Source organism: Coffea arabica, chromosome 9c (genome assembly GCF_036785885.1).
Source record: "Coffea arabica cultivar ET-39 chromosome 9c, Coffea Arabica ET-39 HiFi, whole genome shotgun sequence".
NCBI classification, from domain to species: Eukaryota; Viridiplantae; Streptophyta; class Magnoliopsida; order Gentianales; family Rubiaceae; genus Coffea; species Coffea arabica.
The window spans coordinates 25,581,592-25,600,645 of NC_092326.1; the positions used below are offsets into that span (position 1 = coordinate 25,581,592).

Consider the following 19,054-nt stretch of genomic DNA (forward strand, 5'->3'; position numbering starts at 1 on the left):
AACACTTCTTTGTTCTAAAATAGAAAAGAGATTCATGAAGTGAAGCGTGAACAAAATTTTGAGAAAAAAAAAAGAACAAATTTTCTATCTAACTCGCTCTCCCGCAAATAAAAAAGTTAGTAGAACAACTTGCCATATCTTCATATGTTAACGTGATCTTTTTTGTGACTTGATTAGTACAATTGTTCTTATTTTTACAGCATTTATATAATTTTATTTTATGCCTTAAAATTTTAGTAGTTCATTTAATAATGAAGAAGTTGAACTGCTTATTTAATTTAATTTTTCTTCAGTGCATGACGTGTGTCTTTAATTTGAAATGTATTGCTTATTTGTTATTTATTTTAATATCCAATTTGTTTAAGAAAAATTTAGTGCACAAACCCTGTCTCATAACCCAAGCTGTTAGGTCTGCCGCGGTGCACAACAGAAAAAGGAAAACGTAATTTATAGACCAGCTAACAGACAAAAAGACCATGCCGTTTGACAGAAAAGAAAAGGACTAAAAGACTTTACTGTAGATGCTAAGAGGCACAAAAGTAGCCGGATTCGGTGTGCACCCTATGAACTGTAGCTTCATTTGTCTAAACTTCATGGAAAAGACTAGTTTGGCGGTCCCTTGTAGCTTGAAGCCTAATTTGCCTGTTAAATCTTTTGATAAATTCCTCAACTCTTTGGTTCAATTCTTCATCAGACAAGGTTGAGAACTCGTTCTGATCTTCTACCTTTTTTTCAAGATTGCTGTCGTAATCATATCTCTCAGATTGTGACCTCTGGATTCTTTTCTCATCATTTGCAGCCAAGATTAGCTTGTCAGATTTGGTTCTGATGCATTTCATCTCCTTCTTTTCTTCCACAGCTTCAATGTTTTCAATTTTTGGTACAATAACTTGATCTTGTTTCGAACTGTGAGAATATTCCTTGATGTTTTTAACGTCATGATCTTTGCATGTGATGACGAATAATTTCTTTTCCTCACAGGGTTCACTGTTTTGAGTAACAATTACGTCTTTAATCGTTTCTTGTGGCTTCTCGTGATCCGGAGCTGCCTCCCATTGCTGACGAATTTTTTCCTCCACCAACTTTACGTTATGGAATTTGAAAGGAGGGGGAATTCTCACATGAGTACTCTTTACATACTCTTCAAAATAATCATTATTCCCTGTCGAAGAAAAAGCTCCAAAATCCGCTGCGATAATCAAAATGATAGTATTGGATATGAAGAACCAGAATTTTGTTGTGTTCATGAGAGCCAAAGGAGAAAGTCCGAAAATGTAAAATATGGAAATATAGATGAAAGTGAACAGAAGAAAGGCCCAAAAGGATATTCCGCTTGTCTTTTCAGGGTATCTTTTCGACATGCTTGGCTTGTGAATTAAATTTTCTGTTATATTTTGTCCAAGCATGGCAATCTGATGAGGTTGATCTTTCTAGGAAAAGGGTGCTTTGGATAGGCAGAGTATAAGAGATAGGTTTAGAGTTTTCGGATAGGTGGGAGTTAAGAGTTTTCAGAAGGTGGTTGGTGTGATATGAAAATATAGCGTACTTATATACAAGGTTCGCACCCCATAAGAACTAGGGAGTTTGTAACCTAATCAAAGTTGGCTAAATGATTGAGTGAGTCCACTTAATTACTCATAAGGTCCTGATGATATAGATAATTTCTTGCATTGTGCTTTATTTTGGAAATATGGAAAATGACTACTTACTATTTTTCATGGTCCAGTGACTTTATTCCGAGATTGTTAGTTGACTTCCTTGATGAGCTGTAGAAATTTGACAAATAACGAAATTTTATAGGGTAGGACTCGTACGATATTTTGGACTTGGTGAGAGTATTGGATTCTTGATCACAGATAATTTTGTCTTTCGATTACGTTTATATGATGAAATGGTATATCCCATTGAAAAAAAGAATCCCACATGTGAGGGTGGAATGAAATCATGAGGCAAGTGCTAAGTAAAGGTTAATTGCAAAATATCCCGCTAATTTTCTTTGGGTATATCCTAAACTATTAAATTCAGTACCATATACCTTTAAGCTATTAGCTTTTCGCAATGTAATCCAATCAATTTGCCACAAGGAATAACAAGTCTAACGTCATTATTGTCCTTGATATAGTTAAGTGACCAAAACGTGCCTCTTGCTGTACAATTAGCTAATATAGACATATTGCAGGTTTCTTTCTCATATGCACATTGAGAGACACATAATATAGACGCGCATGTACAAATAGACAGAGGGAGAGAGATTTTGAGTTTACATTAGAGAAGGAAAGAAATAGTTGATTTGCATATGAATCAATTGTAAAAGAAGAAGAAGAGGAGCATATTGACCACTTAGATTGATATCTGAATGAGAATTTCTCTTTTTTTAATTCTTTTTTCATTTTTATTAAAAGTTTGCAAAAAATTTATGCCATCAGTTACTTAATAATGTCAAAATCCTGTTACACCCACTATACCATTTTATGCACCTACGCAAGTGTCCGTCTCTTTTAGCCATGCAAATAGGTAAAATGGTCAAATTGATTACTTTTTAAGAGCTTAATAGGTGAATTAAAGAAAAAGGTATAGCTGGCAAAATGAGACTTTGGAAAGGTTAACTGCAGGAGTACTCTACGGTTAGCTTTGGCAAGTCTTTCCCTTGTCAATGTAGAGTTATTAATAAGGTAATCGTTAGATCTTTCATTCAACTGTCAAGCTGCCTTCCTTCCACTTTCATCTTATAAGGTTTAAACATGGATGGAAGTAGAGTAACATAGGGAGGAGCATTTGCCACCATCCCCACCACTCTCTCCCGGGTGGAAATTTTAGAATATTGAGTTTTCCTCCTTTAAAATATTATAAATTTTCAAAATTACTCTTTTTAATTTAAGTTTTCCTCCTTTCTTCCCTCATAAAAATTAAAATTATTTTGCATTATATACTTAAATTAAGTTTACATTTACTAAAGTCCCCCTTACTCAAAATAAATTTTCTAGTTCCATTTATGGGTTTGGATCCTTCCACAATAGAAAAAAATTTTAAAAAGGAAAAAAGGGATGAGACTATCAGAAAATAACAGAGAGTTTTGCTAGGTTTTTTTGCGGCCCCAAAGTTAAAGTTAAATCCTAGGTGCTCAAACCTATGTGCCCTCCACTACCACATACCCAGTTGTCTACAATTTGATCCTCATTTAAAATGCTTGCGTGTTGTAAGACATGGCATGCAATGTATTTTTCTTTTTCTGATGCAATCATGCAGATTGCAACTCATGTTGTGAATAGACATAAGTCAAAATAATGGAGGTGCACAGTTGTTCTTTCATATTTGAAAATTTTAAAGAAATGATAATTCCATTAATTAGAGCTCTATGACATAAAAAATGAGTAACAAACGGATTGATTTTTTTATCTAAAAGATCACTACTCTGCCACTGTTGCACTACAAACAAATAGTGAATAAATTTTATTTCTTGAACAACTTTTTACATTCGCCGCTTTGGCTGCTTTACATCTTCTCACTTTTTACGATTTGATATATGTAGTGTTAAAGAAAAATAGTTGAAAAGATAAAAAAATATTTATAATGTAATAAATGTTTTTTTTTGACAAAACTTGTATCAACTATCAAGTCCCATTTATATGCGGACCTTATCTTGGATCCATTTAGGTGAATTAGTCCCAAGTATGTTTTCAATGGCACAGTACCCTACCCATAAAAAGCCAATTCATAGAGCATGATTAAATCATCATTGCCAATCTTCCCATCAAGTGTGCTTGTCAAGATTACACATCAAAGTATCCATCGTTAACAGGATTTATATATTGTGTTCCTCAAAAGTCTGCCCAACAATCCTGATCTTATGCATATAATTGTGGTTCTGGACCCCTCTAATGACAGCTGCCCTAATTTTTTAAAGGGTGATCTTACAAATGTACGCATACAATATGAGTTCCTTGGATTTGGGACCCATAGGCCCTGAAATCTTGATAATTTAGAGGCTAAATGATTGGGATCTGAAAGTTCTTGATTTTGTCCAAGTCTGGATTTGATTAAAATATGTGGAGTATGTGGTCGATGAAAATATGCTTTTCAATTGTACAAGTTTTAGCACTTAGTATTTCGTAGCAAAGTTCCATTATCATCCATACTCGATAGATGGTCTAAATTATTGTCCAACTAATTATATGGAAGGTTGTAAATTTTCCTCAAACTGTCCAAATGTATTTATTCTCAAAGGGTTCGTTCAAAATTAAAATTCTTTTGACGTGTTTCAAATGAAAAGTATACTTTTCTCTTTTGGTACTGGATACTGTAAAATCAAGTTCAAAAGGTCAAAGAACCTAAATCATGACTCTAAGTTGGTACAATCCCATGCTGGTATCATGTGACATTTCAATATCCAATAGCATAATGATAGATCTTTGTTCTGACCTTAAAGATTACAACTGATTATGGTCTATGATTATAATCTGATGCTATTTCCATGGTCAAATTAAGTTCCTAAACATAATAACTTTCTTTAGTTGTGGGTGTAAAAAGTTGATTGGTTTCAAATGATGCATAAATTGGGTGGTAGATGGCGATTGCTTATTGCTTAGATGTTCCGTCTTTACGCATTTGATTTAACTAAGAGACAACTAAGAAATGATACGTCTTGTTAATCATTGACCTACTCTATTATCATGATTAAGAAAGTTCCAGAAAGGAGCAAATCTAAATAAGTATCTATGTCATGGTTTAGTGGTTTGATGAGGGGGACATAGCCGCAATCATGCGTACACTTTCTACAAGTATACTCTGATGATATAGGTTCGTTTGGAAGGCATTTTTTTGATATTTATATAAAATTTTACTGTAATTTACTGTAGAATCAGTAAAAAAATTTGCATATTTGAGAATTTGATGAAAAACAAATTTTTTTCTTTTTTTTCATTTTTCTTTTCCTTTTCTTTTTTCCTTTATTCTTCCTCTCTCCCACTCCCCTTCTTCTTCCCTCTCCACTGCCACCACCTCACTCCTTGACCAGCGCTAGAACCTCTCTCCTACCTCTGTTTCTTTCTTTCTTTCTTTCCTCCCTCTCTCTCTCTTCTCCTCCCTCCCTCCCTCTTCTTTCTCTCCCTCCCTTTCCTCCTACCCCCTTCCCCTGCCACTCTTTCCCTCCTCCTCAGAACCCTTCCCCCCCATCTCCCCTGTTGGTCGCTCGAGGAGAGAGTAGGAGAGAAACAGAGGGCAGAAAGTGTTATGGGTGGCTTCAACCCACATCATTTTTTTGTACAAAGAAGTCTTTCCCCTAATTGGTTATAAATAGAATAGGCCTGTGATGAGATTAAATGCATTAAACTAGGAGAGTTTTAGTGGGTTATTGTGACAGCCCCACCTTCCCCTAAGGCGAACCAAAGGGGTTAGCGGACTGCCTGCCCAGCTCTCGCCAGGACTAACGGTTCAGTTTACGTCGATCTATTACGTTCCGGAACTTACCATTGCGCGCAAACAAGTCAAAATCACAAAATAAAAAAAAAATGAAAATCGAAGCCGAAATTTATCCAAACCACGGCCAAGCATATATATACATTGGAAATCAACATTTACAAGCCAAACGGCAAACCAAGATATTCGTCTAGTTCATACATGTACCAAAAGCTATTTACACACCCAACATTGGTGGAAACAAAACACTTAGGGTTTTTACCCTCAAGGAGCTATTCAAAAATACATGTACAAGAGCTCAACTTGTCATCCAACTATCACAATCTTTTCCAAAAGTTTCATTTTCCTGTAAGGAAAACAAATAACACGGAATGAGCTAAAGCCCAGTGGTATACTACTACAATAGCAACCAATAGCATATAGCATAACCAATCACTTCAAGTACAGAAATAAACAATGGAGCAAAACGGTAAAAGGATACGGTCGGCTCTCAAGAGCCCATTTCCACGCTTGCAATCTTGATCCAACCTCATTGACTCTCCGTCAATGTTAAAAGTACCAAACCGTAGACCACCCTTTACTTCCAATCCTTCCACCCATCATACCCCAACCGGGCCCGCACTCCATTCAGTCATTTTGGGTAATACTCGAGTATACCGGAACCAAGGGTCTCAATACCACAAGGTTCCCCAGTACAGTCCCCGTGGCAATTCAATCTTCACGACCAAGCCCTCGCCGGCTCGATCCAATTGACTACCAAACGGGGTTGAGCTCAGTAATACAGTAAGGTCGTTGGACATCGTCCAAACAACACCAAATCAGTTTCCATAAAATGGAATGCAATAACTCATATATCAAGTTCAGTAAGACAGTGAAACAGTGGACAATCAGTGATACTATCAAAAGGGGTGAGGGCGGTCAAGTACACCCTCACCTTAATCAATTCCAATATCCAAGTAAGCCTTCAAGGCATCACATATACATTTAGCAAAGCCACATAATAACATTTAAGTGAGTAGTACACTCACCAAACAATTAAGTGCTATTTCATGCACTTCCGTCAGGAGAATGTCGTGAACCACCGTCACGCCCTAGAACACGTAAACAAATGCAATGAGACTCGATAGCGAGTCACAAAACAATGCCAATCACAACCCCAATAGGGTTTTGCAAACATATATAAGCATCATAGGAAACCAGAAATTAGGAAAAGGGCTTTAACTTAGGCCTTGATAAGAAAACCGGTTTTGACGTCATAATGCGGTAATGGCACAACTCTCACTACAATTATCGGGTGGGGGTGTAAGACCCACCGTTTCGAAGCTATGGGACAGGGCTACAACAATGTAGAAGGTCACTCAATCCAGTTCCTAACAAAACTAGGTCAAATATACGAAATACTATACCAGAATTCCCAAAACAGGTTTGCAAAACGCAGAAAACTATAATCGGTATATCTCAGTCCATACAAGTCCAAATGCCGAAATTCCAAAGGCATATGTTAGCTAAGACATTCAGCTACATTTCATCAGAAGACACCAACTTCAAAATCCAAACCAATTCCAGTCAAAATAGCCAAATACAAACTCAGTTTTCGCATTCTGATCAAAGCAGAACAGCTACAGTAATTTCGTCATAACTCACTCTACACTAATCCAAATGCCCTGAAATTTTACAGGCACCTTATACACATCAATACCTACAACTTTCATGTTTTGAGAAAAGTCCAATTCTGCCTCTAAACCTATGATCTAAAACCGGACAGAATTGGGAAAAATAAGAACCCTAACTTTCCATTTTCCATCCAAATCCAAAATTGATTGCATTTATCACCAATTCACACCTCTTAGAGTCATTATAGTCCATTGCCAATCATCAAAGATGGCTACAACATCCATTTCATATTACACCAGAAAATTCATCATAAAATGGAAAACTTCACCAAAACTCTTCAAATCAAGAAATAAATCATATATTCCAACACTTATGCCACCATTAAGCACAAAATAACCATCATTAAGTATAAGGAAGTAGTAAAACATCACTTACCTAAGAACAAGAGGTGTAGAGAGGTTGGCCACCTTAGAGCTTCAAACAAACTTCACTACAACCCTTACTAGCACTAGAAGATAGGAGTTTATGGAGTGAAATCTAGTCTAAGCCTTTGTTTATGGAAGATTGAAGCTTATGGAAGCTTGAGAGTTGAGGAATTTTCTTCTTCTTTGAGAGAGAGAGGGCCGGCCAACACAAGGAAGAAAATGGTGAATTTTGTGAATTTTTGGAGATATTAACTAATTTTGGTCAAAAGTCAAAAATTGTGAATAGTAATTCTTAAAGTCCACCCAATAGGAAAGTGACACTTGTCACCTCCATTAATGCCTTCTTATCTTTCTTTTCTCTCTCACATCAATCACTTCACACACACTATTTATCTCTTAACACCCGATAAATTTTTCACAGTATCCGAAACTTAACCTTAATGGCCGAATTTTTCCGAACTTTTCGCACTAGTGGGTCCCACATCCAATATACATTCTTAATTTTCTAAAAATTCACCAATACTAGCAAAATCATCTTAAAACTATAACTGCTCATAAAATCCACTAAGAAAATATTTCTAAGCCAGAAAATGCAGAAAACGTGCAATTAAGGGGTAATAAACCCTAGGAAAAATATTAGGGTTTTACGGGTTCTCACACTCTCCCCCCCTTAAAAGAATTTCGTCCTCGAAATTCCTTATCATTGACTACTCCGGGATTAAATTGAGCTTTATACTTCGCTAACAGATATGTGCCCCTTCACTGGCCAGGTTCAGTAAATTCTTACCTTCCACGTCCTCTAATGGGTCAAAAACTTGATGTTGTTCTAAGGAGTACACCCGAGAGGACACGTTCGATCCATCCTTGTCCCCCTTCGACTGGTCAGGGTGGGTCGTGGTTGGTGGCAGAGTCCCTTGCCTCTCGCGCAGGCGAGCTGGACAGTTAGCAATTTGATGGTCAGCACTCCCACAGAGCAAGCATTTTCCTCCTTTCCTCCAGCAGTTATCCTCTGAGTGGTTTAATTTTCCGCAATACCCGCAGAGTCCGCGTGCTGTAGAAGCCGAGCCTCCTCTTGACGGCCTCTCCGGTGACACTCCCGGCATCCTTACTCCTCCCGTTCCTCGTCCAAACTTGGGAGGGGTACTTTCATCCCCCTGCCCCGAACTACTTCCAGGAAATCCGCGTTTCTTAGCGTGGAAGTTTCGGACCTGCATTCGTGCACTTTCAACTCGTTGGGCTTTTTCCATTGCCTCGCTAAACGTAGCGATTTGAGCCGCCGCGAGGTCCTTCTGGATTTCTACGTTCAGGCCCTGGACAAATCGCCGTATTCTTCGTTGCTCGGTCAAGATCAACTCAGGCGCAAACTTGGATAAGCGGGTAAATTGACTTTCATATTCCGCCACAGTTTGAGCCCCTTGGCGGAGCCTAATGAACTCGTCCTCCTTCCTCTCCTGGACTAGAGGAGGGAAAAACTTGGCATTAAATTCTCGGATGAAGTTCACCCAAGTCCTAGGCGTCTGCTCCCGCTCCCATTTCTGTCTAATTACGTTCCACCAGGAACGGGCCGCTCCCTCAAGTTGAAACACGGCGAAAGTCACCTGCCGTTCATCGGGGTAGTGTAGGGCTGCAAATATGTCAACCATCTTTTCAAGCCATCTCTCAGCAACGTCCGGGTCGGGTTCCCCAACAAACTTTGGCGGAGCGAACTTTTGAAACCGTTCGAGAGATCTATCTTCGCTCTCGATATGATGGCCAGGGTTTCCGGGGTTAGGGTTTGGATTTTGGCCCTGTTGCTGTACCACTTGTGCGAGCAAGTCTGTCATTTGCTGCATAGCAGCAGCTATCTGTACATTAGGGTTTACTTGCGGTTCCAGATTGGGTCCAGTAGAGGTTTCCCTCGTACCCCTAACCGGTGTGGGTTGCCTAGTTCTGCGTCCACGGCCTCGACCACTCCGAGTGCCTTCCATCAATCTAAGTCAATCTAGGTCACCAAATAAATATACTGTTAAAGGGCACCTAACCCTCCTTTCCGTAGCACCAGACAGGAACAATGAAACAAGAATAAGCAACTCAAACATTTACTGCGAAGAGCATCTAAACACATAACACGTATACATAGATCACATAACCAGGTTAAGCAATCATACGGAACAGTCAGTCAAGTACATATAAAGTCATTGCATGAAACAATAGGGTCCTCAAAAGTACTTTGAACAACTAGGTCACAAGTGCAAAAGAACTCACGAAAAGCTTTTCCCCTTCTAGGGCTTCGTCCAAATATTTATATCTTAATCAAGGTCGATCACGCTCAACCATACCCGAACAAACCACACGAAGTTTCATAGAATCGCCTTTTTAGTTCACCAAATCCTTTCTAACCTAGGCCTTCATATCTTTCGTATCCGGGCGCAAGAATCTCGTCTAAGATAATTCACATCTCGAGCCGGCCGGTCCCAAGAGTAAACCATCCTTATTAAAGATTCCTACCCGACATACATACCTAGCTTCCTCGAGTCCCATGATAATGATTCGTACACTTATCACATGCCCGGTTCATAACTTACGCTCAAACGAGCATTTAGACATATTCATGAAATTAGGACCACAACACCACTTGGCCCAGTCTCACTCCGCGCAAAGACCACGCGAAGTGGCTCTGATACCACCTGTGACAGCCCCACCTTCCCCTAAGGCGAACCAAAGGGGTTAGCGGACTGCCTGCCCAGCTCTCGCCAGGACTAACGGTTCAGTTTACGTCGATCTATTACGTTCCGGAACTTACCATTGCGCGCAAACAAGTCAAAATCACAAAATAAAAAAAAAATGAAAATCGAAGCCGAAATTTATCCAAACCACGGCCAAGCATATATATACATTGGAAATCAACATTTACAAGCCAAACGGCAAACCAAGATATTCGTCTAGTTCATACATGTACCAAAAGCTATTTACACACCCAACATTGGTGGAAACAAAACACTTAGGGTTTTTACCCTCAAGGAGCTATTCAAAAATACATGTACAAGAGCTCAACTTGTCATCCAACTATCACAATCTTTTCCAAAAGTTTCATTTTCCTGTAAGGAAAACAAATAACACGGAATGAGCTAAAGCCCAGTGGTATACTACTACAATAGCAACCAATAGCATATAGCATAACCAATCACTTCAAGTACAGAAATAAACAATGGAGCAAAACGGTAAAAGGATACGGTCGGCTCTCAAGAGCCCATTTCCACGCTTGCAATCTTGATCCAACCTCATTGACTCTCCGTCAATGTTAAAAGTACCAAACCGTAGACCACCCTTTACTTCCAATCCTTCCACCCATCATACCCCAACCGGGCCCGCACTCCATTCAGTCATTTTGGGTAATACTCGAGTATACCGGAACCAAGGGTCTCAATACCACAAGGTTCCCCAGTACAGTCCCCGTGGCAATTCAATCTTCACGACCAAGCCCTCGCCGGCTCGATCCAATTGACTACCAAACGGGGTTGAGCTCAGTAATACAGTAAGGTCGTTGGACATCGTCCAAACAACACCAAATCAGTTTCCATAAAATGGAATGCAATAACTCATATATCAAGTTCAGTAAGACAGTGAAACAGTGGACAATCAGTGATACTATCAAAAGGGGTGAGGGCGGTCAAGTACACCCTCACCTTAATCAATTCCAATATCCAAGTAAGCCTTCAAGGCATCACATATACATTTAGCAAAGCCACATAATAACATTTAAGTGAGTAGTACACTCACCAAACAATTAAGTGCTATTTCATGCACTTCCGTCAGGAGAATGTCGTGAACCACCGTCACGCCCTAGAACACGTAAACAAATGCAATGAGACTCGATAGCGAGTCACAAAACAATGCCAATCACAACCCCAATAGGGTTTTGCAAACATATATAAGCATCATAGGAAACCAGAAATTAGGAAAAGGGCTTTAACTTAGGCCTTGATAAGAAAACCGGTTTTGACGTCATAATGCGGTAATGGCACAACTCTCACTACAATTATCGGGTGGGGGTGTAAGACCCACCGTTTCGAAGCTATGGGACAGGGCTACAACAATGTAGAAGGTCACTCAATCCAGTTCCTAACAAAACTAGGTCAAATATACGAAATACTATACCAGAATTCCCAAAACAGGTTTGCAAAACGCAGAAAACTATAATCGGTATATCTCAGTCCATACAAGTCCAAATGCCGAAATTCCAAAGGCATATGTTAGCTAAGACATTCAGCTACATTTCATCAGAAGACACCAACTTCAAAATCCAAACCAATTCCAGTCAAAATAGCCAAATACAAACTCAGTTTTCGCATTCTGATCAAAGCAGAACAGCTACAGTAATTTCGTCATAACTCACTCTACACTAATCCAAATGCCCTGAAATTTTACAGGCACCTTATACACATCAATACCTACAACTTTCATGTTTTGAGAAAAGTCCAATTCGGCCTCTAAACCTATGATCTAAAACCGGACAGAATTGGGAAAAATAAGAACCCTAACTTTCCATTTTCCATCCAAATCCAAAATTGATTGCATTTATCACCAATTCACACCTCTTAGAGTCATTATAGTCCATTGCCAATCATCAAAGATGGCTACAACATCCATTTCATATTACACCAGAAAATTCATCATAAAATGGAAAACTTCACCAAAACTCTTCAAATCAAGAAATAAATCATATATTCCAACACTTATGCCACCATTAAGCACAAAATAACCATCATTAAGTATAAGGAAGTAGTAAAACATCACTTACCTAAGAACAAGAGGTGTAGAGAGGTTGGCCACCTTAGAGCTTCAAACAAACTTCACTACAACCCTTACTAGCACTAGAAGATAGGAGTTTATGGAGTGAAATCTAGTCTAAGCCTTTGTTTATGGAAGATTGAAGCTTATGGAAGCTTGAGAGTTGAGGAATTTTCTTCTTCTTTGAGAGAGAGAGGGCCGGCCAACACAAGGAAGAAAATGGTGAATTTTGTGAATTTTTGGAGATATTAACTAATTTTGGTCAAAAGTCAAAAATTGTGAATAGTAATTCTTAAAGTCCACCCAATAGGAAAGTGACACTTGTCACCTCCATTAATGCCTTCTTATCTTTCTTTTCTCTCTCACATCAATCACTTCACACACACTATTTATCTCTTAACACCCGATAAATTTTTCACAGTATCCGAAACTTAACCTTAATGGCCGAATTTTTCCGAACTTTTCGCACTAGTGGGTCCCACATCCAATATACATTCTTAATTTTCTAAAAATTCACCAATACTAGCAAAATCATCTTAAAACTATAACTGCTCATAAAATCCACTAAGAAAATATTTCTAAGCCAGAAAATGCAGAAAACGTGCAATTAAGGGGTAATAAACCCTAGGAAAAATATTAGGGTTTTACGGGTTCTCACACTCTCCCCCCCTTAAAAGAATTTCGTCCTCGAAATTCCTTATCATTGACTACTCCGGGATTAAATTGAGCTTTATACTTCGCTAACAGATATGTGCCCCTTCACTGGCCAGGTTCAGTAAATTCTTACCTTCCACGTCCTCTAATGGGTCAAAAACTTGATGTTGTTCTAAGGAGTACACCCGAGAGGACACGTTCGATCCATCCTTGTCCCCCTTCGACTGGTCAGGGTGGGTCGTGGTTGGTGGCAGAGTCCCTTGCCTCTCGCGCAGGCGAGCTGGACAGTTAGCAATTTGATGGTCAGCACTCCCACAGAGCAAGCATTTTCCTCCTTTCCTCCAGCAGTTATCCTCTGAGTGGTTTAATTTTCCGCAATACCCGCAGAGTCCGCGTGCTGTAGAAGCCGAGCCTCCTCTTGACGGCCTCTCCGGTGACACTCCCGGCATCCTTACTCCTCCCGTTCCTCGTCCAAACTTGGGAGGGGTACTTTCATCCCCCTGCCCCGAACTACTTCCAGGAAATCCGCGTTTCTTAGCGTGGAAGTTTCGGACCTGCATTCGTGCACTTTCAACTCGTTGGGCTTTTTCCATTGCCTCGCTAAACGTAGCGATTTGAGCCGCCGCGAGGTCCTTCTGGATTTCTACGTTCAGGCCCTGGACAAATCGCCGTATTCTTCGTTGCTCGGTCAAGATCAACTCAGGCGCAAACTTGGATAAGCGGGTAAATTGACTTTCATATTCCGCCACAGTTTGAGCCCCTTGGCGGAGCCTAATGAACTCGTCCTCCTTCCTCTCCTGGACTAGAGGAGGGAAAAACTTGGCATTAAATTCTCGGATGAAGTTCACCCAAGTCCTAGGCGTCTGCTCCCGCTCCCATTTCTGTCTAATTACGTTCCACCAGGAACGGGCCGCTCCCTCAAGTTGAAACACGGCGAAAGTCACCTGCCGTTCATCGGGGTAGTGTAGGGCTGCAAATATGTCAACCATCTTTTCAAGCCATCTCTCAGCAACGTCCGGGTCGGGTTCCCCAACAAACTTTGGCGGAGCGAACTTTTGAAACCGTTCGAGAGCTCTATCTTCGCTCTCGATATGATGGCCAGGGTTTCCGGGGTTAGGGTTTGGATTTTGGCCCTGTTGCTGTACCACTTGTGCGAGCAAGTCTGTCATTTGCTGCATAGCAGCAGCTATCTGTACATTAGGGTTTACTTGCGGTTCCAGATTGGGTCCAGTAGAGGTTTCCCTCGTACCCCTAACCGGTGTGGGTTGCCTAGTTCTGCGTCCACGGCCTCGACCACTCCGAGTGCCTTCCATCAATCTAAGTCAATCTAGGTCACCAAATAAATATACTGTTAAAGGGCACCTAACCCTCCTTTCCGTAGCACCAGACAGGAACAATGAAACAAGAATAAGCAACTCAAACATTTACTGCGAAGAGCATCTAAACACATAACACGTATACATAGATCACATAACCAGGTTAAGCAATCATACGGAACAGTCAGTCAAGTACATATAAAGTCATTGCATGAAACAATAGGGTCCTCAAAAGTACTTTGAACAACTAGGTCACAAGTGCAAAAGAACTCACGAAAAGCTTTTCCCCTTCTAGGGCTTCGTCCAAATATTTATATCTTAATCAAGGTCGATCACGCTCAACCATACCCGAACAAACCACACGAAGTTTCATAGAATCGCCTTTTTAGTTCACCAAATCCTTTCTAACCTAGGCCTTCATATCTTTCGTATCCGGGCGCAAGAATCTCGTCTAAGATAATTCACATCTCGAGCCGGCCGGTCCCAAGAGTAAACCATCCTTATTAAAGATTCCTACCCGACATACATACCTAGCTTCCTCGAGTCCCATGATAATGATTCGTACACTTATCACATGCCCGGTTCATAACTTACGCTCAAACGAGCATTTAGACATATTCATGAAATTAGGACCACAACACCACTTGGCCCAGTCTCACTCCGCGCAAAGACCACGCGAAGTGGCTCTGATACCACCTGTGACAGCCCCACCTTCCCCTAAGGCGAACCAAAGGGGTTAGCGGACTGCCTGCCCAGCTCTCGCCAGGACTAACGGTTCAGTTTACGTCGATCTATTACGTTCCGGAACTTACCATTGCGCGCAAACAAGTCAAAATCACAAAATAAAAAAAAAATGAAAATCGAAGCCGAAATTTATCCAAACCACGGCCAAGCATATATATACATTGGAAATCAACATTTACAAGCCAAACGGCAAACCAAGATATTCGTCTAGTTCATACATGTACCAAAAGCTATTTACACACCCAACATTGGTGGAAACAAAACACTTAGGGTTTTTACCCTCAAGGAGCTATTCAAAAATACATGTACAAGAGCTCAACTTGTCATCCAACTATCACAATCTTTTCCAAAAGTTTCATTTTCCTGTAAGGAAAACAAATAACACGGAATGAGCTAAAGCCCAGTGGTATACTACTACAATAGCAACCAATAGCATATAGCATAACCAATCACTTCAAGTACAGAAATAAACAATGGAGCAAAACGGTAAAAGGATACGGTCGGCTCTCAAGAGCCCATTTCCACGCTTGCAATCTTGATCCAACCTCATTGACTCTCCGTCAATGTTAAAAGTACCAAACCGTAGACCACCCTTTACTTCCAATCCTTCCACCCATCATACCCCAACCGGGCCCGCACTCCATTCAGTCATTTTGGGTAATACTCGAGTATACCGGAACCAAGGGTCTCAATACCACAAGGTTCCCCAGTACAGTCCCCGTGGCAATTCAATCTTCACGACCAAGCCCTCGCCGGCTCGATCCAATTGACTACCAAACGGGGTTGAGCTCAGTAATACAGTAAGGTCGTTGGACATCGTCCAAACAACACCAAATCAGTTTCCATAAAATGGAATGCAATAACTCATATATCAAGTTCAGTAAGACAGTGAAACAGTGGACAATCAGTGATACTATCAAAAGGGGTGAGGGCGGTCAAGTACACCCTCACCTTAATCAATTCCAATATCCAAGTAAGCCTTCAAGGCATCACATATACATTTAGCAAAGCCACATAATAACATTTAAGTGAGTAGTACACTCACCAAACAATTAAGTGCTATTTCATGCACTTCCGTCAGGAGAATGTCGTGAACCACCGTCACGCCCTAGAACACGTAAACAAATGCAATGAGACTCGATAGCGAGTCACAAAACAATGCCAATCACAACCCCAATAGGGTTTTGCAAACATATATAAGCATCATAGGAAACCAGAAATTAGGAAAAGGGCTTTAACTTAGGCCTTGATAAGAAAACCGGTTTTGACGTCATAATGCGGTAATGGCACAACTCTCACTACAATTATCGGGTGGGGGTGTAAGACCCACCGTTTCGAAGCTATGGGACAGGGCTACAACAATGTAGAAGGTCACTCAATCCAGTTCCTAACAAAACTAGGTCAAATATACGAAATACTATACCAGAATTCCCAAAACAGGTTTGCAAAACGCAGAAAACTGTAATCGGTATATCTCAGTCCATACAAGTCCAAATGCCGAAATTCCAAAGGCATATGTTAGCTAAGACATTCAGCTACATTTCATCAGAAGACACCAACTTCAAAATCCAAACCAATTCCAGTCAAAATAGCCAAATACAAACTCAGTTTTCGCATTCTGATCAAAGCAGAACAGCTACAGTAATTTCGTCATAACTCACTCTACACTAATCCAAATGCCCTGAAATTTTACAGGCACCTTATACACATCAATACCTACAACTTTCATGTTTTGAGAAAAGTCCAATTCGGCCTCTAAACCTATGATCTAAAACCGGACAGAATTGGGAAAAATAAGAACCCTAACTTTCCATTTTCCATCCAAATCCAAAATTGATTGCATTTATCACCAATTCACACCTCTTAGAGTCATTATAGTCCATTGCCAATCATCAAAGATGGCTACAACATCCATTTCATATTACACCAGAAAATTCATCATAAAATGGAAAACTTCACCAAAACTCTTCAAATCAAGAAATAAATCATATATTCCAACACTTATGCCACCATTAAGCACAAAATAACCATCATTAAGTATAAGGAAGTAGTAAAACATCACTTACCTAAGAACAAGAGGTGTAGAGAGGTTGGCCACCTTAGAGCTTCAAACAAACTTCACTACAACCCTTACTAGCACTAGAAGATAGGAGTTTATGGAGTGAAATCTAGTCTAAGCCTTTGTTTATGGAAGATTGAAGCTTATGGAAGCTTGAGAGTTGAGGAATTTTCTTCTTCTTTGAGAGAGAGAGGGCCGGCCAACACAAGGAAGAAAATGGTGAATTTTGTGAATTTTTGGAGATATTAACTAATTTTGGTCAAAAGTCAAAAATTGTGAATAGTAATTCTTAAAGTCCACCCAATAGGAAAGTGACACTTGTCACCTCCATTAATGCCTTCTTATCTTTCTTTTCTCTCTCACATCAATCACTTCACACACACTATTTATCTCTTAACACCCGATAAATTTTTCACAGTATCCGAAACTTAACCTTAATGGCCGAATTTTTCCGAACTTTTCGCACTAGTGGGTCCCACATCCAATATACATTCTTAATTTTCTAAAAATTCACCAATACTAGCAAAATCATCTTAAAACTATAACTGCTCATAAAATCCACTAAGAAAATATTTCTAAGCCAGAAAATGCAGAAAACGTGCAATTAAGGGGTAATAAACCCTAGGAAAAATATTAGGGTTTTACGGGTTCTCACACTCTCCCCCCCTTAAAAGAATTTCGTCCTCGAAATTCCTTATCATTGACTACTCCGGGATTAAATTGAGCTTTATACTTCGCTAACAGATATGTGCCCCTTCACTGGCCAGGTTCAGTAAATTCTTACCTTCCACGTCCTCTAATGGGTCAAAAACTTGATGTTGTTCTAAGGAGTACACCCGAGAGGACACGTTCGATCCATCCTTGTCCCCCTTCGACTGGTCAGGGTGGGTCGTGGTTGGTGGCAGAGTCCCTTGCCTCTCGCGCAGGCGAGCTGGACAGTTAGCAATTTGATGGTCAGCACTCCCACAGAGCAAGCATTTTCCTCCTTTCCTCCAGCAGTTATCCTCTGAGTGGTTTAATTTTCCGCAATACCCGCAGAGTCCGCGTGCTGTAGAAGCCGAGCCTCCTCTTGACGGCCTCTCCGGTGACACTCCCGGCATCCTTACTCCTCCCGTTCCTCGTCCAAACTTGGGAGGGGTACTTTCATCCCCCTGCCCCGAACTACTTCCAGGAAATCCGCGTTTCTTAGCGTGGAAGTTTCGGACCTGCATTCGTGCACTTTCAACTCGTTGGGCTTTTTCCATTGCCTCGCTAAACGTAGCGATTTGAGCCGCCGCGAGGTCCTTCTGGATTTCTACGTTCAGGCCCTGGACAAATCGCCGTATTCTTCGTTGCTCGGTCAAGATCAACTCAGGCGCAAACTTGGATAAGCGGGTAAATTGACTTTCATATTCCGCCACAGTTTGAGCCCCTTGGCGGAGCCTAATGAACTCGTCCTCCTTCCTCTCCTGGACTAGAGGAGGGAAAAACTTGGCATTAAATTCTCGGATGAAGTTCACCCAAGTCCTAGGCGTCTGCTCCCGCTCCCATTTCTGTCTAATTACGTTCCACCAGGAACGGGCCGCTCCCTGGGGAGAGAGTGTGATGACCCGCAAATTTCTTATATTTTTCTCAAAAAAATGCCTTTTATTTGGAAATTTCTATTTATTAAAGCCCTGCTACCCAATTGTTCAACAATAAGTGCAGATGAACCTAGAAAATAGGGTTTCACTCTTCGTTTCCAAGATTGGGGCAAATTAGGGTTTTCGCGATTTTTTTTTGCCGGATGAATTTTCGGTATGGAGCAAGGATCAAATTTGGTGATTAAAAGTGAATTTTAAGTGAGAAATAATATGTGATTAGGAGAAATGAGATAAGGTTGGTGAATAGGAAGTAAAAACCCGCACCACTTGACCACCACTTTCTTACCATACAAGCTCATTGATATTTGAGCAAAATATCTTCTTAATTGTTAGCTGCCTTTGACCGAAAATTGAGGCTAAAATAACAAGGAAAAGGAAAGAGAAAAATGAAAGGTGGTGGTGCCGACAAGTGTCGCCACCCTAGAGTTTCTTGGC

At 40.4% G+C, this 19,054-nt stretch overlaps 1 protein-coding gene across 1 annotated transcript; it reads right to left on the reverse strand.

The window, feature by feature from the left end:
- Positions 1-584: 584 nt before the first annotated feature.
- LOC113708295 (uncharacterized) lies at positions 585-1,361 on the reverse strand. The gene has a single exon (XM_027230756.1). The coding sequence runs from the start codon at positions 1,359-1,361 to the stop codon at positions 585-587; it is 777 nt and encodes a 258-aa protein (XP_027086557.1).
- Positions 1,362-19,054: the final 17,693 nt, after the last annotated feature.